This window comes from Molossus molossus, unplaced genomic scaffold (assembly GCF_014108415.1).
Source record: "Molossus molossus isolate mMolMol1 unplaced genomic scaffold, mMolMol1.p scaffold_m16_p_10, whole genome shotgun sequence".
NCBI classification, from domain to species: Eukaryota; Metazoa; Chordata; class Mammalia; order Chiroptera; family Molossidae; genus Molossus; species Molossus molossus.
In genome coordinates, this window is record NW_023425345.1 from 54,768,853 (window position 1) to 54,794,572 (window position 25,720).

At 37.4% G+C, this 25,720-nt stretch overlaps 1 protein-coding gene across 1 annotated transcript in view; it reads left to right on the forward strand.

Annotated features, from left to right (window-relative positions):
* PAWR (pro-apoptotic WT1 regulator) overlaps positions 1-25,720 on the forward strand; it is a 122,238-nt gene that overhangs the window by 85,507 nt on the left and 11,011 nt on the right. The window contains exon 4 of the mRNA XM_036252514.1: positions 8,914-8,948. Within this exon, the coding sequence (XP_036108407.1) occupies positions 8,914-8,948 (35 nt within the window). The remainder of the gene's footprint in view (positions 1-8,913; positions 8,949-25,720) is intronic.

The following is a 25,720-nucleotide window of genomic DNA, read 5'->3' on the forward strand; positions in this document are numbered from 1 at the left end:
ATAGGACTATGAATGTGGCTTAATAGTATGCTTTGGGAAAGGTTAGGGTATTTTAAGTTTCTATTTGATATTTTCCAGGTAATCTGATATAGCAGGAATAAAAAAAAGTAATTTAAAATGTTTTCGTATAGTTTTAGCTATGATTTTTAATCCAACCAATTTTTAAAGTAATATATTCTTTGATTAAAAAACATATGATCAATGGAAAATTTGAAAAATAATAAAACTGTAAAGAAAGGGAAGCTACTTAGTTTGGTGTATTTCTTTGCATGTTTTTATAAATTGTTAAATTTTAAACTTTAAGCTTAATTTATTTTAAAAAAATACAGTCACAGGGTAAAAAAAATTACAAAAGGGTGTATCGTACAAAAGATCTCCCTTAGCTACCTGGTTATCTTCCTTGGAGGCAGCTAGTACTTTCTTTTCTCGTGTGTCCTTCCAGAGGTACCTGTATGTCTATGCATATTTCCGATTTTAAGTGCTCCATTTTGCATCTTCCTCTTTTCACTTAATATTGTGGAGAGACCTTCATAATAGTACATAAAGAGCTTCCTTATTATTTTTTTGCAAATGCACAATATTCTATTTTCTAAATGTACTGTAATTTTTCTAACTAATTTCTCTTGGTGGTTATAAAATCTTTCGTTATTACAATGTGGTGGTGTAAAACTCTCACTATGTTATTTTGCATATATGTGTGTAAATCAGAATAAAATCCAGGTACTGAAATTTCTGGGTGAAAAGGAATGTATATTTGTAATTTTGTTATTTCCAAAATATTCTTTGTAGGTGGTGCAGCATAAACTTTTTTTCATGTCATTCAAAACATTTGTGTTGTTTTCAGTGGCATAGAGTTTTCTTTTTTAATGTGCATAAATGGTCAACAAATTTCCTACTAATTAAAATTCTCAGTGGTTAAAGTTTTTTACTATTGTAAATAATACTGGAATTAACATCTCTATAGATTACACATTTTGTGTTTGAATTATTTTCTTTGGCCAGATTTCCAGAGATAAACTAATTGGGCCAAAAATCAAAGCAATGTAAGAATTAAAAAGTTTCTGATGCATACTATCCAAGTTATTTATGAAAAAAGTTTGTCAGTTTATATAATCAGTGTCATTTTGTGAGAGGGCATTTATGAGTTTTATATTCCTTCTCTAAAACAATCTCAAGCTTACTGAAAAGTTGCAAGTACCGCAAAGTACTTCCCCCCTAGACTTTTGAGAATAAGTTGCTAACCTGATACCCCCATACTTTACGTTGTGTTTTCTACAAGAAAAGATCTACGTAATCACGATACAGGTCTTAAAAATAGGAAATTAAGCCCTGGCCGGTTTGGCTCAGAGGTTAGAGCGTTGGTCTGTGGTCCCGAGAGACCCGGGTTCGGTTCCCGCTAAGGGCATGTACCTGGGTTGCAGTTTGTCCCCGACCCTGGTTGGTCGTGTAGGTGGCAGCCACTTGATGTGTCTCTTTCACGTTGACGTTTCTCTCTCTCTCTCTCTCTCTTCCTCTCTCCCCCTCCCACTCTATCTGAACAAAAAAATGGAAGAATGTCCTCGGGTGAGGATAAAAAAAAATAAAATGAAATAAAAAATAGGAAATTAAAATTGATATTCTTAGCATCTACTATTCCGGACTTATTCAACTTTTGCCAGTTTTCCCCAGTTGTGTCCTAAATTATAGCAAAAACTCTACTTCATAATCATGTGTTGCATTTAGTTGTCATATCTCTTTGGTTTCTTTCTATCTGAAACAGCCCCACAGTTTTTCCTTACCTTAATCTTCAAACTTTTAAAGATTATAGGTCAGTTATTTTGTGATATATCCTTCTATTTGGGTTATTAAGGTTTACTTATCATTAGATTCAGGTTATAATGTTTGTCAGGAATGTCATAGAATTGATGCTATGTTCTCATTGCTTGTCCTATCAGATGGCACTTGATTTTAACTTGTCCCATTGCTGATGATGATCACCTTGGTCATGTGTTTCCCCCTCTTAATAAGATACATATTTTGTGGAATTAAAAATGGATCTGCCTTATGACCCAGCTATTCCACTTCTGGGGTTTATTCGAAGAACCCCAAAACACTAATTCGAAAGAATATATGCACCCCTGTGTTCATTGCAGCATTATTTACAATAGCCACGATATGGAAGCAACCCAAGTGCCCATCAGTAGATGTGTGGATGAAAAAGTGGTGTGCATTTACACAGTGGAATACTGCTCAGCCATAAAAACAAAAGAGATCTTACCATTTGCGACAGTATGGATAGACCTAGGGGGTATTATGCTCAGTGAAATAAGCAACCAGAGACAAATACCATATGATTTCACTTATATGTGGAATCTAAAGAACAAAACAAACAAAATTGAAACAGACTCAGACCAAAGAGTGAGCTGGAGGTTGCCAGAGGAGAGGGAGGACGGGGGACTGGATGAAAGTGGTGAAGGGATTAGAAGTACACATTGGTAGTTACAAACAGTCACTGGGATGTAGGAAAAGCATAGGGAATATGATCGATAATGTCGGATAACTGTATAATAGTGCCAGTTGGTGTACTGGAAAAATCAAGGGGAACACTGTGTTAAGTATATGATTGTCTAACCACTAAGCTGTTCACCTGAAACCAATACAAAATAAAATTGAAAAGAAAAAGGATATTTTGTGGATAAATTCTTTGAACCATGTAGATATCCTAATTCCCATCAAACGTTTTATCTCTGTCCACTCATCTATCATATATCTATTTATATCTGTATACCTTTATCAAGTCACTGTTACCTAGTTATCTGATAGGTTATACCCTATTACCATCTGCATTAGTTTTTTATTGCTGCTGTAACAAATTGTCACAAACTTGGTATTTCAAAACAACACATATTTATCATCTTATAGTTCTGTAAGTTGGAAGTCCTACATGGATCTCACTGGGCTAAAATCGAGGACTGAAATCATAGGCTAAAATCAGGGCTGAATTCCTTTTTGGAGTCCCTAAGGGAGAATCAGTTTCCTTTCTAGCTTCTAGTGGCTACTCGTATTCTTTGGCTATTGTCTCCTTCCTTCCAGCAATGGTGGGTTGAGTCCTTTCATCATGTCATTCTGACATTTCTTCTTAGTCATATCTCCCTCTGACTTCTGTCTCTCTTTTCCACTTTTAATGATTTTTGTGATTACATTGGGTCCAGCAAATAATCCTAGATAATCTTCCCATTTGGGGTTGTTGATTCCAACTTTAACTTCCCTTCGCCATGTAACCTAATATATTAGAAGGTTTTAGGATTAGGATGTGGACATCTTTGAGGTTCATTATTTTGCCTACCACCAAACTATCATTTGCTTTGATCTTCCAATTATCCCAGATTTGTATTCTTTGCCACGTCTCCATCATTCTTGGAATACTTCGTTTTCTGGTATAACATGTTACAGGGTCATCTCTAACTTTCCTATCTCCAGCCTTGGGAGTAGCCATTTCTCTAAGGGGATATGATTCCTTTTACTGGAAAATAGAATTTGGAAGCTAAAATCTGGGCTGTAGGTAACATGTACATTTCATGTTATTAAGATGTCACTATTCCTAGTTCCTCTGTATTTGCAGACCTACAAAGTGTGTGTATATATATATATATATATCTGTCTGACTCCCTATCTACATACATACCTAGCTTCATCTATCTATCTATATAGATGTTGAAACTAATTTATTACCAATACCTCCAATTCTAATCTAATACCATAAGGTTTATTCTAGTATTTATTCTAATATTTGTATCTCCCTTTTGTGCCATTGAGAAACCTATTTCCCATTATTCTTACTATGTTTTCTTATTTGTTCAAGTCCCCTGTATGTAAGCTGTCTCCCATTGCCACTCCTCCCCACACGCATGCCCTCCTCACTACAAGTGGGTTCTGACGTCCCATGTTGGCTCTCCCTGTGAACACCTTCTTCACTCTCTTCAGGCTTGGGCATCCCATGTGAGGCTGCAGGATCCTCTCCTCACCCTGCTTTCTTTGTGACTCCTCACATCAGGTCACCCATCTCCGGGATTCCCTTTTAACGGCTTAGGTTCTGCTATCCTGTGACAGGCTGCTCTTCCTGGTCTTCTTTGTTCCCACTCAGACTCTGAGACCTCAGGATGGATTGCCCTCCCATAGGGACTCCTTGTCAACCTGATTGGGTTCTGACACCTCTAGGCCAGGGGGCCACTCTGGACACTCTCTTCTCCCTCTTTGGTACATCAGCCCTGCTCATCCCTCTGCAGAGATGCTCTCTGCCCTGCAGAGGTAGAGAATTCCCCTCACCATGCTACCTCAGAGCATGGAGGGTATACCCTTCTGGGACCCTAAAACCCTGTTCTGCACCACGCTCCTAAATGGATGACCATCCCACTCTGCATGGGGTATTTTATTTTATTTTATTTTAATTTGCACCCAAGGATGTGCTTTTTATAGATATGAGACAGAGGGAGGGAGAGAGATGAACATCAATATGAGAGTGAAACATGGATCGATTGCCTCCCTCATGCACCCCAACTGGGCATTGAACCTGCAACCTGGATACTGACCTTTCAGGGTACCGGTCAACACTACAACCAACTGAGCCACACCAGCTAGGGCTCTGCTTGAGGTTCCTGTTGTTCCTTCATATGACTCCCTTTCTGACCTTGCCTCAGGGCTGATAACCTGCCTCCCCTTTCCTGCTTTGGAGACACCCTGCTTGTTTTCGCAGCCACTTTCTCTGGCCAGGCAACTCCTCCCTGCTCTAGGGACACTGCTGTGTGCTTGGACTCTGGTTCTCTGCCAGTCAGCTCTTCTTCATGTAGGGTTTCAGTATTTGGATATCAGGGCTGAATTGTTCAGGAAAGGAAGATGAATTATAGATTTTTCCTTTTAAAATCTTTGCTAGTTTGATAAAGTTTTTGTCTTTTCATTGTCTTAGTTATTTTATCAATTTTACACATTATATTTTGTTCTGTACTTCTCTTCAACAATCTCTTTTGCTACATTATGTATACCAATATAGGTATTTTGAGTTAGTCTTGAGGGCCAGTTAGCATGTTACGCCATAAGTTTACTGAGGGTTATGGCTGTGTTGCTAATTAGTTTAATAACTTAGGAATTATTTTGCCACGTTCTGTTGGGCCTGTGTTTGTGTGATCTTCCTGAATCACATGTACTTTTGTATTTGTTTATCCTGGACTAGTTCTGATCAGCCACTCATCTGTAAAGGCAGCGTTTATGGGATTTCCTTATTGACCATTCTCAGCTTGAATGTAGTGGAATGTTTTGATTAAACTTACACAAAACAGTTTGTTGCTTTGCCAGCATTTTCTAAGTTCTATATCGCCCCCCCCCCCACCTTTAGTAATATAAACCCCATTACAAGGAAGATTACTCCAGGAAAAGTGTATTTTAAGTCAGTTGTATAACAGGCTTTGGGGTTATTTGAAGGTCTAATTACGTATTCTTTGAAACAAAATTTAAAGACCAATATCAGCTTAGCAGTCGTCGTTTTTGCAAGGAATTTTAGTTATACTGGTATTTCTGCCCCCCACCCCAATATTTAGAATAAATTAACTAACAGTAATTGTTAAATTGTTACCTTTGCTTGGAAATCCTTGTGGCCACAGAAATATAAAGGCTTCTAGTTAAAAATATCTAAGGTGGAGTTTGTGTTTGTATTTATATAGAATTTTGTGTTAATGGATAGAAATTTCAAGTATTTTCCTCCTTCAAGTTATAAGGGACTCTTTTATTGCACGGTAGGGGTTGACTTTTTTTTTTTTTTTACCTGACATTGTCAAGATATGACCAATTTTCTCTTTTTGGAAAGGGATCATTTAACTCCATCTGTAATTAGTGATTTTGAAAACACATGATAAGCAAACTACCACCCTTTCAATCTATACTAATACTAATATAGTCAATCTAATATGGGGAACAAATTCATTGTTAAGAAATGTAATTTGATCACTAGAGTCATTGTGAAGTAACATTTAGCTGCAAAATTGGTAATCTAATAAAAGACCATATTCAAATCTACCAGTAAAAAATAAACTTAATTGTTGTCTGCCTGCATCAGAATTTTAACTATTGAAGTATTAGTTATTTTTTTTTTTTTTTTTTTATCCTCACCCGAGGATATTTTTCCATTTTTCGTACAGATAGAGTGGGAGGGAGAGAGAGGAAGAGAGAGAGAGAGAGAAACATCGATGTGAAGGGACACATCGAGTGGCTGCCACCCGCACGACCAACCAGGGCCGGGGACAAACTGCAACCGAAGTACGTGCCCTTAGCGGGAACTGAACCCGGGTCTCTCCGGACCGCAGGCCGACGCTCTAACCGCTGAGCCAAACCGGCCAGGGCTGAAGTATTAGTTATATAGAAATAAGCTTAAATCCTAATTGTTTACACATCTTGGACATGAGCAAAGAGTGATTTGATCAAGTATGTTAGCATTCTAACTTCTAGCTCTATAGAAAATACTGTCTAAGACTTAGTTGAGATAAGTTGTAAGTGACCAGTTTTTTTTTGTTTTTTTTTTCTTTAAAGCTGTAAGAAATGGAGAAAACTGGTATTACTAACTTTCTATTACTATACTTACCTGGAAACTTGTCTGATACTGACTTCATTTATAGTTGGGCCAAAGTGTAAAATTAGTATAATGCCACTATCGTTTATTGTTGTTGAAAATTCCCTCCATTCCTGGATTTGTTAAAATTGTGCTCTAAAACTGTGTTAGGTCAGAGTTTTACCACATTAGGGAAATGCCTGTTTTAAGCCTCAGGAATATTATTTATTGCCAAGTTGTTTATGCCATTTCAATCTGTATGTCAGTAACCCACAAATCAGTAAATCCAAAAAGGGTTATTTCCATCAGCAGTTCTGCTGACTCCGTTTCAGTAAGAGGTAGTCTGGGCAGTCAAGTTGATGTCATGTTTTGAAATATTTCAGTTAAAATTGAAATGAGAGAGATGATGTTTTGGAACTTAAGGCATTATTAGCATTTTTTCCTAATGCTTATTTAGACAGGTATCATTTAAGTATATGCCTTAGTTTTAGTTGATATAAAATAAGATTAGGGAATTTTTATAAGAGAAAATTTTTATAAAATGTTAGTTGAACTACTGTTTGTGAACCTTTAGGGGAATAAGTTATATGTGAGATCATCATCACCAGCATTCAATGAAATGTATTTTGAGTGGATACACATAAGCTTAATATTTCTTTCTGCTTTATCTGAGTGACCAGTGATTAAACATTTTAATATAGTTACTATGGTTTCAAAAATAATTTAAAACTAAATTTTGTAAAGGATATTCTTTGGTATTCACTAGAGATTTCAAATTTCTATAAATAAGATAACTGTTTTACATGTTTGGTGTACAAAGTAGCAGGATTCATCTGCCTTATCTTTTAGGGGCTGCTACATTAATGACAGGCACATAAGGAAAGCTAAAGCAGCAATTTTCAACCTCTTTCATCCCATGGCACATAAACTAATTACTAAAATTCTGTGACACACACAAAATATATTTTTTTGCCGATCTGACAAAAACAAAAGGTATAATTTTGATTCATTCACACCAGATGCCTGTTGTCATTGTTTTTATTTGACAATCTAAGGGAAAAGAGGTCAGTGCCTCTGACTAAAAAGTTAGATCTTGCATGTTTTAAAAACTCTTGCAGCATGTGGTTGAAAATCACTGCTCTAAAGTTTCTTAGCCTAGCAAGTAAAGAACAGCTGATGCCCAGGGGAGGGTTAAAATGTCCTTGAATTTACTGTCAAAGCAAGTCAAACCACACACACGGGTGTTTACCCTGTCCTGTCACCAGATTACTTCTAAGAACTGGTTAATTACAAAGGAGTCATGCTAATTTTTTTTTTACCCACTTATATAATTTAATTTCCACTTAATCCAATAAAATAGACATTGTTGTTATTTCTTGTTGAAAATGAAGAAACTGAGACTGACCTGTAGCACTGACACTTGGATCTAAATCTTATCCTAACCATGAGGTGTGCGGACAGTTCCCACATTGATGTTTCCTTGGTTGCACCATGCGGTCAGCACTTGCTGTTTCCGTCTGGAATCTGGTCATCTTGTGAAGGGAGATGATTCTCTGACTTGGATCATATCTGAAATTCTTTCACTGTAGGGTCTCTCTTGGAAACTTTTAATGATTAACTAGAAAAAAGAGTTAATTTTGACCGGTTTTATTAAAATGATATTGTAATAATATTGGGAGAACTTAGGCTATTAAAAGACTGAACAGAGAAATGACTGACTGACTGGTTAGGTACCCCAATGGTTAATATTAACTTTACAGTAATTTTTTTAGTACTTTAGAATCAGCATAAAAAATACATTCTTACTTTTTATTTTTAGCTGTCTTAAAAAATAAGCAGTGGTTATTATATATATGTGGTGAATTATAGTTTTGTTTTGTTTTTTAAATTGAGGGCATAGCCCTGGTCAGTTTGGCTCAGCAGTAAGAGCGGCAGCCCTCGGACCTAAGAGTCACGGGTTCGATTCCAGTCAAGGGCACGTACCTCAGTTTCGGTCATGCAGGAGGCAACTAATCGATGTGTCCCTCTCACATCGATGCCCACTCCCCATTCTCTCTTAAAAAAAAAAAAATCAATGGAAAAAATATTCTTGGGTAACGATTAACAACCACCACCACACAATACAGTTTTTAAAAAGTGATTTTTTTTTTTTTGTCTGAAATATTAGATGTAGAATCTTGTTTTGTTTGACCAGCAGTGTGAATTTTTTAAAGTAATGGTAATTATTCCAATTTATTTTCTTGCAAACTCAGATATTTCCGATCAGCTGTTTTATGCAATCTGGAATTGTGTGCTTGCACACACCTCCAAACTGATATGTTATTATTTTTACTTCACAGGAGCCATCTAGAGCAGTTTCGGGCAGATACAAAAGGTAAGAATCCTTAAGTTATAACTTAGAATATACTGTAGACATAGGTGTAATGTCTGTCTCACCATGGCTTAACTAACTAGAACTGTTTCAAGCAGCTTTTTGAAAAATAAGAAACATTTATATTGTGCTCTTAAAAAGAAATTACACTGTAGGCAGGAGTGTAATGTCTGTCTAACCATGACATAGTCTGGCCTACCTTGCAGTCTTTGAAACTGTGCACACTGTGAATTTGTATGGGTCTGATGAACTTAAAAAAATAAAAACTTAGAATCATTTTCCCTTATATGCTTAAACATTGAAAATACCACCTGTATTAGTCAGCTTGGACTGCCATAACAGAAACCCATAGACAGGATTGCTTAAACAGAAAAGTATTTTCTCAGTTCTGGAGGCTGTGAAGTCCAAGGTCATGGTGCTAGCATGGTTGGGTTATGATGTGGGCAGTCTTCCTCACTTCTAGATGGCTGCCTCCTGCTGTGTCCGCAGATGGTGGAGAGAGAGGGGTAGCTTCTCCCATGTCTCTCGATAAAGATGCTAATCCCATTGTGAGGGGCCCACCCTCATGACCTCATAAACCCAGTACCTCCCAATGGCTCCCCTTTCAAATATACCATTCCACTGGGGGTTAAGGCCTCAGCCTGTGAATTTTGGGGTTGCACAGTTCAGTCCTTTCTTAGTTTGTTCAGGTTGCTATAACAAAGTACCACAGACTGGTTAGCTTATCGATGACAGAAATTTATTTCTCATGGTTCTGGAGGCTGGAAGTCAGAGATCAGAGTGCCAGCATGATCAGGTTCTGGTCCAGGCCCTCTTCTGGGTTGCTGACGGACAACTGCTTGCTCTGTCCTTACATGGTGGAAAGTGTTAGGGAGCTCTGTAGGTTCTCTTTTATAAGAGCACTAATTCCATTCATGAGGACTCTACCTCTGTGACCTAGGCACCTCCTGAAGATCCCGCCTTCTGATACCATCACAGTGGGCATTATGATTTCAACATGAATTTTGGGGGGTACACAAACATTCAGACCATAGCAAGTCCATAGCACCATCTCCACACAATGAGTAATGCTTTTACCCAAAAATATGCTTGAGTGTGTGTGCACATGTATAGGAAGAAAATCAGAATTACATATGAGAAGTTGTTTAATGAGACACCTGGGATATTAGCTTCCTTCTTCCCTACAAGGCATAAAGATTGTAGAAGATGTGATCATACTTGTGCTAATAATTGTAAATCTTACCAAGTGCTTATAATGCCCACAATGCTTTACATAGGGATCTCATTCAGTTCTCATAGTTATCTTATAAGGAACAATATTTACTTTCATTTCATAGATGAGGGATTAAAGAGAGAGAATAATTTCACTGGGGTTACAAAGCTAGTCAGCATCGGAGTCTAGATTTGAACTTGGGCAACCTGACTCCAGAACCTGAATGTTTATGCATGACCATCTCCCTAGATTAATACATATAAAACTTTTGTTTTCCTCTACTTGTATGTTAAAGTTTAAAATAGTTGGTTAAAAGTTTTGGTTATTATAGTCCACCTAAAATAAAACATTAATTAATAGCTCTAATTTTAATACCGAGTTATATATAAATAAACAAACTTTAATTTTGAATTTTTACCGTGGGCCATAATATCTATTAGTGATAGAAAGAGAGAAGAAGACCAAGATAATCAACAATTTGATAAGTAGGTCTGAAACTGTTTCTGTTGAACACTTAATATGTTTGTTTGCTACTGGTACTGCTTTTGTTTTCATTTCGGAGCATTTTTTATGTAAGTGTAATAAAACTTGGGATGCTTTTAGCTCCTAACATTTATACATTGCTTGGTAATTTTTACAAAACATGAATAGTTTTAAACTGGAAAGAATCTTCTTTTGTAAGAAATCATTGCCAATCAAAATAGCTTTGATTTGTCCTATTTTGAAGCTACATTCGCAAACCAAAAAAGTTTATTTGGGGAAATAAAGGTAAACCTCATTAACTTATAAAATCTGTTGTATGAATTGTATGCATATTTAGTTCTTATTAAATACTAAACCTTAAGTTGCGATTGGCACTTTTCAGATTTGTGTTCTTTTTATAAAGTTTTTTTTTTTTTCAGTACAGTTGACATATAATATTATATTAGTTTCAGTGTACAACATAGTGATTAGACATTTATATACCTAACAAAGTGATAAATCAGGTACCGATCTGACACCACACATCAGATTTGTGTTCTTTAATTAGAATCAATATGAGAATAATATTCTTGTAAATCCTCATCAGAAACTTTATTTATATATCATGGTGTTAAATCAGGAAAAAAATTGGTTTCCAGTGGTATATGATTTTATTTTTAAGCTTTTTTATAAAAGACCATTATATTACTTGTGACCTGTTTGTATCTATTTTTTGAAGTATGTGGTTTATTACTTTACAGCCTTCAAAGGTTTAGCCCTGTTTAATAATGTTATAAAACAATATATGTATTTTTGTTTCTAGTCATTGTTTACATGACTCACAGCAACTTGTAGTTGGAAGACTGTCTCAGAAGGAAAAAAAGAACACCTAAAATACATAAAAACCTAGAACCTATATCTGTAATAATTAATCTATTATCTAGAGGAATTCGTTATATTGTACATCAATAATTTATTATTTTATTAATCTGTCAGCAGGTTGTAGCAACCACTGAAGCATGGATGTTTCTTTGTGAGGGTACATTCTGACTCGTGGGGATCAGGAAAGGGAGGGATGGGCTAACAGATAGCAATTTGGCATCATATGTTAGAAAATATTTTTAGTAAACCAAATAACTTATATATACATCTATACAAACTCTTAAAATGTCAGTAGAGGGTATAAGCACCCACAAGACTAGTTTGTATGTGTGTTGTTGTAAATTCATCTTTTACAAATACCAAGAATGTGTTTTTTGAGCATTGAGTTTGTGAAGCAGTTACTCTAGTTATGCCACATAGGTGCCCTTCCTTGTCCATAGGCGTGGTACTCCAGGACCCTGTGGATGCCTGAAACCATTGTACTGAAATTCTGTATATGCTGTGTTCCTCCTATACTTGCATACCTATGGTAAAGTTTATAAATTGGGCATAATAAGAGATTAACAACAACAATTAATAATAAAGTAGAACAATTAATATACTATAATAAAAGTTATGTGACTATAGTCTCTTTCTCTCCCAAAATATAGTGCTATACTCATCTTTCTTCTGTGATAATGTGACATTGTCTTTGTGATGAGTTGAAGTGAGGTGAATGCTGTAGGTACTGTGACATAGCATTAGGCTGCTATTGACCTTTCTTTTTTCTTTTGCTATTGACCTTCTGATGATTTGTAACAGTCACCTTACAGCTTCTCTTTGACATATGCGAATTACCAGCCTCACCACTCTTGTGCTTTGAGGCCATTATTAGGTAAAGTAAGAGTTACGTGAACACAAGCACTGTGATACCTGAACAGTCGAGCTGATCACTGAGACAGACGGCTACTGTGTGACTGGGCAGGTAGTGATACAGAGTGGATACCTGGACAAGGGGTGTGTCACATCCTTGATGGCATAAGATTTCATCACACTACTCAGAATGGCTCGAAATGTAAAAATTACGAATTATTTATTTCTGGAATTTTCCATTTAATATTTTCAGAACACGGTTGACCACGGTTCACTGAAACTGGAAAGTGAAACAGCAGATAAAGGGGGAATACTGTATTTTATCATATCAACTTTTTTTTTAAAAAATTTTTTTCCTTTATTGATTTTAGAAAGAGAGGAAGTGAGAGGGAGAGATAGAAACATCGATGACAGAGAACATCGATTAGCTGTCTCCTGCATGGTCCTCACTGGGGATAAGCCCCACAACCTGAGCATGTGTCCCGACCGGGAATCAAACCAGTGACCTCTTGGTGCATGGGTCAACACGCAACCGCTGAGCCACACCAGCTGGACTCATATCGACAACATCTCGCAGATGTTCATTGACTCCCTTTTCAAAATGTTTAAATAACTTTGAGGAACTAGAGTCTTCCCTCAGTGTACTCAGGGGATTGGTTCCAGGACCCTACTCAGATATCAACATTTGGGGATGCTCAGGTCCCCTATATAAACCCATGCACATTCTCCTGAATACTTTAAATCATCTGTAGATTATTTATAGTAGCTAGTACAGTGTAAATCTATGTAAGGAGTTGTTATGCTGTATCATTGTGGGAATAGTGGCAAACATGTCAAACATGTCTGTACATGTTCAGGATAGATGCAGCCGTCTTGGCTCTAACTACATAGTACACATCAGCAACAATGTAACTTTATTTTTCTGAACATTTTCCATCCCAGGTTGGTTAAATGTGTGGATATGGAACCCTTGGATATGGAAGGCTGCTTGTGTTTGGAGATGTGGGGGTCATGAAATTTCTGCTATCAAGGTTTAGGAAAGATGGATCATTGTCACATTTTTGTAGGGTTTCCCCCTCAATGTGTAATTTTCTTTTTTTTTTTTTTTTTTTTTTTTTTATCCTCACCCGAGGACATTTTTTTACTTTTTGTTCAGATAGAGCAGAGAAAGAGAGAGAGAGAAACGTCGACGTGAAAGGGACACATCGAGTGGCTGCCACCCGCACGACCCAACCAGGGCCGGGGACAAACTGCAACCGAGGTACATGCCCTTAGCGGGAACCGAACCCGGGTCTCTCTGGACCGCAGGCCAATGCTCTAACCGCTGAGCCAAACCGGCCAGGGCTCAATGTGTAATTTTCTTAATAGAATGTTTACTTGGTTAAGTTTACAGTGCATTGGTTAGTAAAGTTTATTTCTAAAAGGCCAAGACAGCCCTGGCCGGTTTGGCTCAGCGGTTAGAGCGTCGGCCTGCGGTCCCGAGAGACCCGGGTTCAGTTCCCGCTAGGGGTGCATACCTCGGTTGCGGTTTGTCCCCGGCCCTATGTCGATATTTCTCTCTCTCTTTCTCCCTCCCACTCTATCTGAACAAAATATCAAAAAATGTCCTCGGGTGAGGATAAAAAAATAAATAAATAAAAGGCCAAGACAGATATTAGATTTGTGGCTATGGATACCCTGCTTGATGTAATATCTAAACAAAACTTGTATACATTAAAAAACAAAGAAACAAAAAAGCAAGACAGTTTGAATGACTTACAAAGGGCAGGATTAACCAGGGTGTATAATTTAACATTCTTATTTAAACATGTAATTTAACCGTTAGGAATGGCGCTGATTAAAACACAGGGGAAGCAAGTTAAGACAGATACTGTTTTATCATTCTCACACAGTAATTAACTGGTCCTTTTGTTTTCACAAATTTTTTAATACGGTATTAATTGTTTTATTCAGCAACATTTATTCAAAGTTATGTGTGCTTCTAAGTCAGCCTCTCCTCCAATAGCACTAATAGTTAGGTTTATGTAGCTCTTAGTGATATCATAGCACCTGCATGTACCTTCCTCAACAATAGCTTAATTGGGCAGCCAGACAGGTATCTTCTTTCCAAATGAGGAAAAAATTTTAGTTCCATGAATCCTTTATTATACCACATTCCCTCTGAGCAGAAATTAGCCAAGTTACAATAGAGGGAAATTTTTGTTTGTATAAAGAGCATTGGGCACATCAGGATATGAATGTTAGGAAGAATTAACATTATCTTAGCTAAAACATAGATGCAAGATTCTATTTTCATATCTGTATTGTTTCATGTTATGATTATGGTTCTATAACTATAATTCATGTAGCTTTATCAAAACTTTTTTCCCTTAGAATTTTTTTGCAGTTACCAAAAATGATCAGGGTAGAGTTTTTAAATATTAAAAATTGTTTATTTTAAAAGCAATTCTTACTACTGAATATTTGAATTGTTTATTTTAAAAGCAATTCTTACTACTGAATATTTGAATTAGAAAAACCCACTCATAACCTTACCACCCAAATCAATCACTATTAACATTTTTATTTTTTACTTCCAATTTATTTTATAGGCTTTGTATTTGTATAACTGTGTGGATAATGGGCATATAGTTTTGCTCCTTAGTATCTTGAACTTTTATTTTTAAGTCGTACAAAGAATGACTGGTATCAACTGAGTAATCTCTGCTTTTCTTTTTTTCAATGAAGTGTAGCATAAATATACCAGAGACCGTCACTGTAACTGTTTTGGGCACCTGTAATTTTGTTTTGTTTTCCATAATTTCTTTATTTGGATAAAATGTGACCATGACTTTTTTCCTTAAGGGCCAGCATTCTCTTCCAGTCAGTTCTGCTAAAATGTTTGTTTTGATAACTTGAATTTGACCCAATTGATAATTAGGGACCAATTTGATCATAACACAACATTTGAGTTTGCTAAAGCAGTTTTAATTTTGTTCATGAGAAACAGTACGTACACCCATAAAACTGTACATAGCTCAGCCAAGCCACACAGAAATGCACAAAATGCATACCTCAGACATCTACCAGCTTGCCTCAGTGAACCACAGCTTATCCACATGGTGTTAGAAGAACTTCACATCTAACTTCAGACAACCCTCCTTTTCCTTCTTTAGTTAGTGTGTAAAAAAAAAGAGAAATGCCACTCTCAAAATATGCTTCATATCTTGAATTATGTCAGATCTCTTGTTTTTGAACAAATATACAGAGAAGGTCAGACCTTTAACAGAGATTTAAGATGTAACACAACTGTAATTTTTTTCTAAATCGAAGTTTCTTTTAACCACTGTTTTAAAACCAGTAGTTCTTGCTTGCGCATGTGTTTAGAGAACCACTTAGTCACAAGAAACTTCCTTGGTTTGTAGGTCAGGGGTCAAGCCAAAAAAATCATCCAAATCCTTGAAAAGTAAGAAATTTCAGACTCAAGACCAAAGGTATCTGCCCGTCTTCCTGGGCTATATGTGACCTTTTCTAAAAAAATCTATTCCTTCTCTGTATTAGCATATTTTATATTTTACCAAATGCTGTAGTGCATACAATAGCTGTGGCTCTTCTGGTTACTGGATTTTGCAAATAGACCTGGAAGTCATAAAATGATAATTTAAAAGTAATTTAGATACTGGAACATTTTGTGGACTGAATTCTTCTCCGGTGGATTTGTGAACTTTTTTCTAGGTTGTAAATATTAGCTAAGATTTATACAGTATTTATTATGTAGCAGACACTAATTGAAGTACTTGCCATATATGTTAATTGGGTCAATTCTCCAGTAACCTCATGAGGGAGATGCTTTCTTATGTCCATTTTACAGATGAGGAAACCGAGGTACAGTGACGTTTAACGAATTGTGTGAGATCACACAGTTATTAATTGGCTGCTTTTGTCACATATGTTTCTTTACCTTACAGTAATATTAATTTGCCTGGTAGGGTAGAATGTAGAATGTAGACTGTTTGGTTTCAGTTTGATTTGTCTTATTTTGGCTTCAAGTAACTGGGAGGAACCAGTTAACAGGATTTTTTCTGTTTAACATGGTGTTTTACGTATGTGGCCATTGATTTCACAGTCTCTTCATCTGTTTTTACTTTGTTGTAGCTACAGTTAAGTATCAGAAAATTTTTGTTCTTATGATCTTGAGGTCCAGCAAGATCTAATTTATCTTTATATGAAAGAGAATTTATGTTAATAATATTTGGCATAATTATTTTAAAATGCATTTTATGTATTATATTTCTTTGGAAATTAACCAATAATCTGAACATTTATTCTCTTTTTAAAGAGCTTTATTGAGATATAATAATTCAAATATTATAAAATTAATCCTTTTAAAATATACAATTCACCAGTTTATAGTACATTGACAGTGTTGTACAACCATCACCACTATCTAATTCCAGAACCACCCCTTCCCCAGCAACGAAAAGGGAAAACTACATATTCATTAAGAGTTAACCCCCAGTCCTTCTCCCCACCCAGCCCTTGGCAACCAAGGGCTTTCTGTCTTTAGAGATTTGCCTGTGTTGGATAATTCATAAGAAATCATATAATATGTGGCCTTTCGATCTGGCTTTTCATTTAGCATAATCTTTTCAAGATTTATTCATATTGTTGCATGCTTGGATATACCAAATTTGGTTTGATCAGTCATCAGTTGATGGACATTTGTTTCCATCTTTTGGGTAATATGAATTATTACATTAAAATACATAACAATATACTGTGAACGTTGTGTAAATTTTTGTGTGAGTCCTATATTCCATATTGCTTAGTTGGTTTTTCTTAAAAAAACAAAATGGCCTGGCCAGTGTGGCTCAGTGGTTGAGCATTGACCCATGCACCAAGAAGTTGCTGGTTCGATTCCCAGTCAGGGCGCATGCCTTGGTTTTAGGGCTTGATACCCAGTAGGCGGTATGCAGGAGGCAGCCAATCAATGTTTCTCTCTCCCTTTCTTTCTAAAAATCCACTTAAAAATGTTTTTTAATGGATTTTTATGTTAAATATTTGTTGAATAGTTCTGAGGTGCGGTGTACTACGTTTGGCTGTCAGGGAGATGCATGTTAAAATAATAATGAGGAGTATATAATTTTAGCTCTTCTTACCAAATACTATGACCTAAATCTGGAAGAATGTTTTGTTTTCTGGATTTGTTTTTGTCTAGGTCTCAGGTAGTGAAATTTGAGCAACTAGGTATATTTGATAAGATAACTATCATATTTTATCTCTTTAGGATAATTCACTGTATTTAATATACCAGAAATTAGCGTGTATAATAGCCTCTAAATGGGAAAACTTAAAATTTTAACATTAGATTATAAGCTATAACATTAATATAAACAGTTACAGTGCAGACATTAAACTGATGCTGTAGAAAATAATTAATTATATAGGAAAATGATTGCTTATGTTAAATGGGGAAAGGGAGAGCATATTACAAAAGTATGGTATTAAAAGTCCTAATATATATAAGTGTGTGTATATATATATTCTTAATTTCAAATCAATTGATGAACTATGAAAATTCTGTGTAAAAGAATATGATGTTTATCTGGGAGAAGATATATATATATATATATATATATAAAAACTTAACTTTATTGTTGAATGTATTACAGATGTTTCTTCTTCTTTCCCTATTGACCCCCTCCTCCTCCCCACTCCTGCCCCCCTCCTGCCTTTTCCCACACTGTTGTCTGTGTCCACTGTTTATGCATATATGCATATAAGTTCTTTGGTTGATTTCTTCCTACCCCCCATTCCCCTTCCCTTTGAGGTTTGTCAGCCTAACAGCCAATTTGTACTTCTTAATCCCTTCACTTTTTGACCCATCCTCCAACCCCCTTCCCATCTGACAACCAAGAAAATGTTCTCTGTATCTATGAGAATGTTTCTGTTCTGCTTGTTCATTTAGTTTGTAGATTCAATTGTCAATAGATAAGTATTTAGTGCCATTTTGTTTGTTCATATTTTTTCTTTTTCTTCAAGAAGACTCTTCAACATTTCATATAATACTGGTTTGGTGGTGATGAACTCCTTTAGCTTTTTCTTGTCTGGGAAACTCTTTATATGTCCATTGATTCTAAATGATAGCATTGCAGGATAGAGTAATCTTAGTTGTAGGTTCTTGCTTTTCATCACTGAATATTTCTTGCCACTCCTTTCTGGCCTGCGAAGTTTCTTTTGAGAAATCAGCTGACAGTCTTATGGGAGCTCCCTTGTAGGTAACTAATTGCTTTTTTCTTGCTGCTTTGAAGATTTTCTCTTTGACCCTAGCCGGTTTGGCTCAGCAGTTAGAGCTTTGGCCCATGGTCCAGAGAGACCTTCGGTTCCAGTTTGTCCCTGGTGTGAGTGGCAGCCACTCGATGTGTCTCTCTCACATTGATGTTTTTTTCTCTCTCTCCCTCTCACTCTATCTGAAGATGAATGAAAAAATGTCCCCGGGTGAGGATTAAAAATAATAGTAAAAATAAAAAATCTTCTCTCTTTGTCTTGAACCTTTTGCATTTTGATTATGATGTGTCTTAGTGTGGGCCTCTTGGAGTTCATCTTGTTTGGAACTCTCTGTGCTTCCTGGACTTGTATGTCTGTTTTCTTCACCGAGACAGGGAAGTTTTCTGTCATTATTGTTTCAAATAGGTTTTCAATTTCTTGTTCTCTCTCTTCTCCTTCTGGCACCCCCATGATGTGAATGTTGGTACGCTTCAAGTTGTCCCAGAGGCTCCTTACATTGTCCTCATTTTTTTGGATTCTTTATTCTTTTTGCTGTTCTGATTGGGTGTTTTTTGCTTCCTTATATTCCAAATCAATGGTTTGCTTCTTGGCTTTACCTACTCTACTATTGAATCTCTGTAATAATTCTTTATTTCAATCAGTGCCTCCTTCATTTTTGACTGCTCCTTTTTTATGTTCTTGAAGCCTTCACTAAGTTCATTGAAGTTTTCACTAAGTTCCTTGAGCATCCTTATAAGCAGTGTTTTGAACTCTGCCTCTAATTGATTGCTTATCTCCATTTCATTTAGTTCTTTTTTTGGAGTTTTGTTCTATTCTTTTATGGTTTTTTTGTCTCCTCATTTAGGCTGCTTCCCTGTGTTTGTTTCTATGTATTACATAGAGTTGCTATGTCTCCTGGGCTTCTAAGGTGGCCTGTTGTAGTAGGTGTCCTGTCGGGTCCAGTGGCACAGCCTCTTTGGTCTCCCACCTGGGCCCTTGAGGTGCACCCCTCGTGTGGACTTTATACCCTTCTGTTGTAAATGAGTCTTGATAGCTGTTGGCACATCAATGAGAGGGTTTTATTTAGGCTGATCAGCTCTAAGGACTGGCTGTGCCCACTATCTACCGACCTCTGACTACCTTGGATGATCAGCTGTGCAGGGGCCCCGCCCTACAGAGCAAGACTTACTTGAGCAGGGCTCTGGTACCCACTGAGTGCATTCCTTGAGTGTGTCACTTGTGGAGGTGGTTGGGTGGTGCTTTGACGTGGTCTGAAGCTGTCCACTGGGTGTGCTGGCTCTGGGGCAAGGTCAGCCACTGCCTGTGTTCTACCCGGGGCCACCAGGCATATGCTACAAAGCAGTCTGCAGATGGTTGCTTCTTGTGTTGGGCTTGGAGGTGGCCGGCAAAGCCAAATTGTGAACCAAGGCTGGCTGTTTCTAGTGCTAGGCCTGGGGCCACTTAACGAGAGGAACGGGGCTCGCTGAGATCAGATGCTGCTTGTTTGAGAGAATTTAGGAAACTCTGAAGCAGGATCTAAGACAGGCCAATATAAGGTTAAAGTTACTGGTAACAATTTGGGTGGGCCTGAAAGTTGGGTGGGGTCAGGACCTTGGGGAATCACTAGGGTGGGCCAACAGTGTGAGCCAGGTTGCTAGAGTCCCAGATATGGCTGCTGTCTGCCGGCCTCATGGGGGAAGTGCTCACCAAAGGAACAAAGGGCTAATAGCAAGTCGGTCCAGGAGTAAGCTGCCTCTCTAGCCCTCGCCCCAATGCCAAACAACTCAGTTCTTCCCCATAGGTCTCTGGTGCCTTTCGGGCTGCCTCCCCCACGCTGGAGCCCAGAGGGAGCGGTCTGAGTAAGTCTGTGTGCGGGCCCTTGAAGAGGAGCTGCCTGGGGCTCCCGCAGCCTCAGCCATTTCTGCTGGTTTTTCCAGCCAGAAGTGATGGGGACTTCTCTTCCTGGCACTGGAACCCTGAGCCGGGCGCCTGGTGTGAGACGGGGACCCCTCACTCCTCAGAGAGGACTTCCACAGCTGAGGTGTCCTTCTGATTTTTATCTGCCACGTGTGGGTGTGGGGCCAGCCCGTCCGCCTCCGCCCCTCCTACCAGTCTTCATGTGGCTTCTTCTTCAATTTCGTAGTTTTAAGACTTCCATTCAGCTTGATTTCAGGTAGTTTTGAATGATGGCTGTTCTGTAGTTTAGTTGTAACTATGATGTGGTTGTGGGAGGAGGCAATACCGCGTTTACCTTCGCCACCATCTTGACAGGAGGTCAAGAGCTATATTTTTCATTAGATTTTCAAAGGGATCTGCTATCCAAAAAGGTTAAGAACTGTTAAAATGTTATTGTAAAATGTATTGGCAATTGTCTCTGGGTTGGTGGGATTACTGGAGATACTTTTTTAAAAATATTTTTTATTTCCTGAAGTAAATATGTATCACAATTTTAATAAAGACAGAATTGACTTTGATCTTTAGAAGTTGCGCGCGCGCTCTCTCTCTCTCTCTCTCTCTCTCTCTCTCTCTCTCTCTCTCTCTGTGTATAGATTTAAAAGAAGAGAGAGGAGAATGTTACAAACCAAGTAAGGAGCTGTTTTGAGGAGTGGGAGTGGAGGTGGGAACAAGGTAGTAAAACATTAAAAACGTGAAGGCCAATCATGGATTTGTTGTTACTTAGGAATTTCATGATTCATCTAACACTTATAAATATTTGATATTCATTCTAAAAGTAGGATTTTACTCACGAGTCTTGTATTTCTTTTAACTGCTAAGCTTTAAAATATCTATTTTAGTGGAAAATTCCTCTAGCTGTCATTTCACAATGCTTCCAATCTTGTTCTCATGATAGTTTTAGAATAGTGTTTCCTTCCCCCACATGACACCTCCTAGTTTTTCCACAGAAGATGTGAAAATTCCCAGAGGAGGAAAACTTTCAGTAAATGGTAGTATTTATCTTTAATGATATTGTTTATTCTTTTTCCTTTTCTGAACATTATAGTTAATATTTTTGTAGCAAAGGGCAGAGTGGGGGGGGGTTCTGTTTGGAATCATATTAGATATTTGTGTTAACATTCCTGAGTAATGTTACAAACTTTTTGGAGTTAATGAAACAATCTTCTCTTCTGGATATTTTGTACTGCACATATCAGGCCCTCAAAATAGGTTAAAAACATTTCTGTTTCTAGAATAAACAAAGCTAAATTTGGCAATAAGATCAAGTAACACAATTATTCACAATTCTGACAGTATTCCTTATAAACCAAACCTAATCTGAATGGGGATAAAGCACTGATTTTGTTTTCTAGTAATAATTATTTTTTGTTTTTTAATTTCTATACCGGTATTTATGTATCAACAAGCCTAATGTGAAGTATTTTAAAAATTGTTAGTAGGTTAAACTTTTCTTTTAATCCTCACCCGAGGACATTTTTTCCATATTTTGTTCAGACAGAGTGGGAGGGAGAGAGAGAGAGAGAAACATCGACGTGAAAGGGACAAATTGAATGGTTGCCAACCGCACAACCAACCAGGGCCGGGGACAAATGGCAACTGAGGTACGTGCCCTTAGCGGGAACTGAACCCGGGTCTCTCTGGACCGCAGGCCAACACTCTAACCGCTGAGCCAAACCGGCCAGGGCAGTAGGTTAAACTTTTTTATTTTGTTTTATTTTATTTTATTTTATTTTATTTTTCTTTATTGATTAGAGAGAGAGAGAGGAAGGGGGAGAGAGTGAGATAGAAACATCAATGAGAAAGAACATTGATTGGCCACCTCGCCTCCTGCATACCCCCCACTGGGGATTGGGCTCACAACCTGGGCATGTGCCCTGACTGGGAATCGAACTGGTGACCCCTTGGTACATAGATTGACATCAACAACTGAGCCACACCGGCCGGGCAGTAGGTTAAACTTTTAAAAATACTCTTTTAAGCTTGTACATCAAGCAGATATAATGCTGTTAAGGGATATCCATATTTCTAGGTTTTTGTTGGCAATTGTCAGCATTGTAGATTCTGTTTGAATAATCTCATAGTTGATGCATATAACTGGACTTTTTTTTAAGTGTAAAGAGATCCATCAATATGATTCTAATGCTCTTATATAATGTGGTTTCAGTGAAACTTGATTCTCTTGATTTTCTTTCTACCATTTTGTTGGTATTCCCCATTCTTATTTGTAGTTAGTGCTTTCTTTCCTGTACTTGTTCTTTATGTATTGGTGTTAGCTCACTGTCTTAGACTTTACTCTTTTTTTATAGCTTTGTACAATTTTATTTTCATTGGTCTTTTACAGTATTATATTTAATGACAACATAGCATACCATGGTCCACTTGTATTACACATGTAGATCCCCCCACGTTTTTTATTAAAAATACTTAATATCTTTATAGCTAAATAATTGTATATAGTTCTGATTATGGTTTTAGGATAAATTCAGTATTGGCCAGTTTCATTGTTGGAAACCAGCAAAATAACTTTATTCTCTTTTTGTTCTGTGTATTTTTGCCAGAAATGTCCTTCACTCCAGTGACTTCAGTTACTATCTATAAACATGCTGTTGGTTTCAGATCATTAGCTCTATCCCTGTATGACCAATAACTTTTAAATATCTACTTTTAGATACCACAGAGGCATTCTAAACTCAGCATGTTTAAAAGTCAGCTTGTGAAACTTGATGAGTTTCAGTAGTTGGCATCAAAATCCACTCTTGCTCAAACCAGAAATCTGGACATTGGTCATGACTCTTTTTTTTTCCTACTTCATCTACATCTAGTCATTTACCAAGACTTGTTGAATTTATCTCCTGCTTATCTCCAGGGCCAACATATCAATCTAGGACACCATCATTTCTTATATAGATACATAGATGATACAGTGACCTCCAAACTGGCCTCCCTGCCTCCAGTTTGCTTGTCTCCAGTGCATTTTGTTAAAATGATTGTCACTTAGCCCTGGCCGGTTTGGCCCAGCGGTTAGAGCGTCGGCCTGCAGTCCCGAGAGACCTGGGTTTGGTTCTCGCTGAGGGCACGTACCTCGGTTGCAGTTTGTCCCCGGCCCTGGTTGGTCGTGCAGGTGGCAACCATTCGATGTGTCCCTTTCACGTCGATGTTTCTCTCTCTCTCTCCCTCCCTCCCACTCTATCTGAACAAAAAATAAAAAAAATGTTCTTGGGTGAAGATTAAAAAAAAATGATTGGCACTTTTATTGCTTTAATGGCTTCCCATGACCTTTAAATGATATCTGCACTAGTCTTCAAGGTAAGGTGATGCACACGACGTATAAAATTTCTATTTAATTTTGATTAAATACTTACTATTTAATCAAAAGAACACTAAGATAGTCATACTTAATAGCTAGTACTGTGTATTACTCATTACCCTTATTCTGTATGTAAGATGGTCATTTGTTCCTGGAGGTATCCTGAGGGAAGCATGCTGTGTTTATTCACTTTCTGAATGTTGCAAAGTACCGTAATTATGTAGAATTATGAATTAGCTAGTTTAACTAATACTTTGACAATAGGTGTCTGGATAGAATTTAAGGAGAATGTCAAACCAAGTATATTAGGACAAAAATGATCACATGGTTGTTTAGCTGGCGGCAAAATACACAAAATTAGATCTGTTCTTAAAAATTAACAAAAAATCCTGGATGCTGCTCTGCCCCCCGGCACTGCGGTTGGTCTGGGGCTGAAGAGGCCACCAAGGTGCCCCAGTCCCAGTCCCTGAAGATCGTGATCCCGGGCTACCTGTCTGTGGGGAAGTCCTCACTGATGATCCAGTTTGTTGAAGGCCAATTAGTTGACTCTTACGACCCAACCATAGAGAACACTTTCTCAAAACTGATCACAGTGAATGGACAAGAACATCACCTTCGCCCTGGCCGGTTTTGCTCAGTAGTTAGAACGTCGGCCTGCGGTCCAGAGAGACCTGGGTTTGGTTCCTGCTAAGGGCATGTACCTCGGTTGCAATTTGTCCCTGGCCCTGGCTGGTCGTGAGGGTGGCAACCACTCAATGTGTCCCTTTCACGTCGATGTTTCTCTCTCTATATTCCTCTCTCCCTCCCACTCTACCTGAACAAAAAATGGAAGAATATCCTTGGGTGAGGATAAAAAAAAAAAAAAAAATCACCTTTAACTTGTAGACACAGCTGGGCAAGATGAATATTCCATCTTTCCTCAGGCTTATTTTTGAATTTTTAGTGAAATTTTTAAAAGATTTAAATTTTTGTGAGGCATCTCTATTCTGCTAGCATAGCCATAAAAATCAGATATGAAAATTGATCTTAGAATTAGCTCTTTGAATCTCTGACAATGTATTAAAATTAGATCCTAAAAAATGATGAAACATTCTGTTATAATTTCATTAAAAATGTTATATTGCCTGGGTGGTGTGGTTCAGTGGACTGAGCGCCATCCCATGGACTGCGAGATCCTGGTTTGATTTCCGGTTAGGGCACATGCCCGAGTTACAGGCTCCATCCCTTGTGGGAGGCATGCAGAAGGCAACTGATCTGTGTTTCTCTCTCACTTCGATTTTTCTGTCTTTGTCTCTCTTCCTTTCTCTCTCTAAAAATAAATAAATGAAAACATTTATTTTTAATTCTTACCCGAGAATATTTTTACATTTATCATCAGGTAGAGTGGGAGGGAGAGAGAGGAAAAGAGAGAAACATCCACTCTCACATCGGCTGGTTGCCTCCCACACCCGACCAGGGCCAGGGATGAACCGCAACCGAGGGACATGCCCTTGACCAGAATCGAACTCATGATTTTTTGGTCCGCGGGCCAATGCTCTAACCGCTGAGCCAAACCAACCAGAGCAATAAAAACATATGTTTTTTTAAATGTTATAGTTTGCATGGATAGGTGGAATGACAAATTGTGTTTCTCTCAAACCAACAAAAAAAAAAATTTTTTTTTTAATTCTATAGTAAATTTTTTGTGAAAACAGAAATTTTGTACCATAATTAAAATATAAACTTTAAATTCTTTTCATTCTTTATGTTCTGTTTTTTGTGATACAGATAATTATTTTAATGATGTGATTATATTATGTCACTGATTTATATGTATATAATGTGTATTATGTATGTGTTTGTATAATGTACATATAA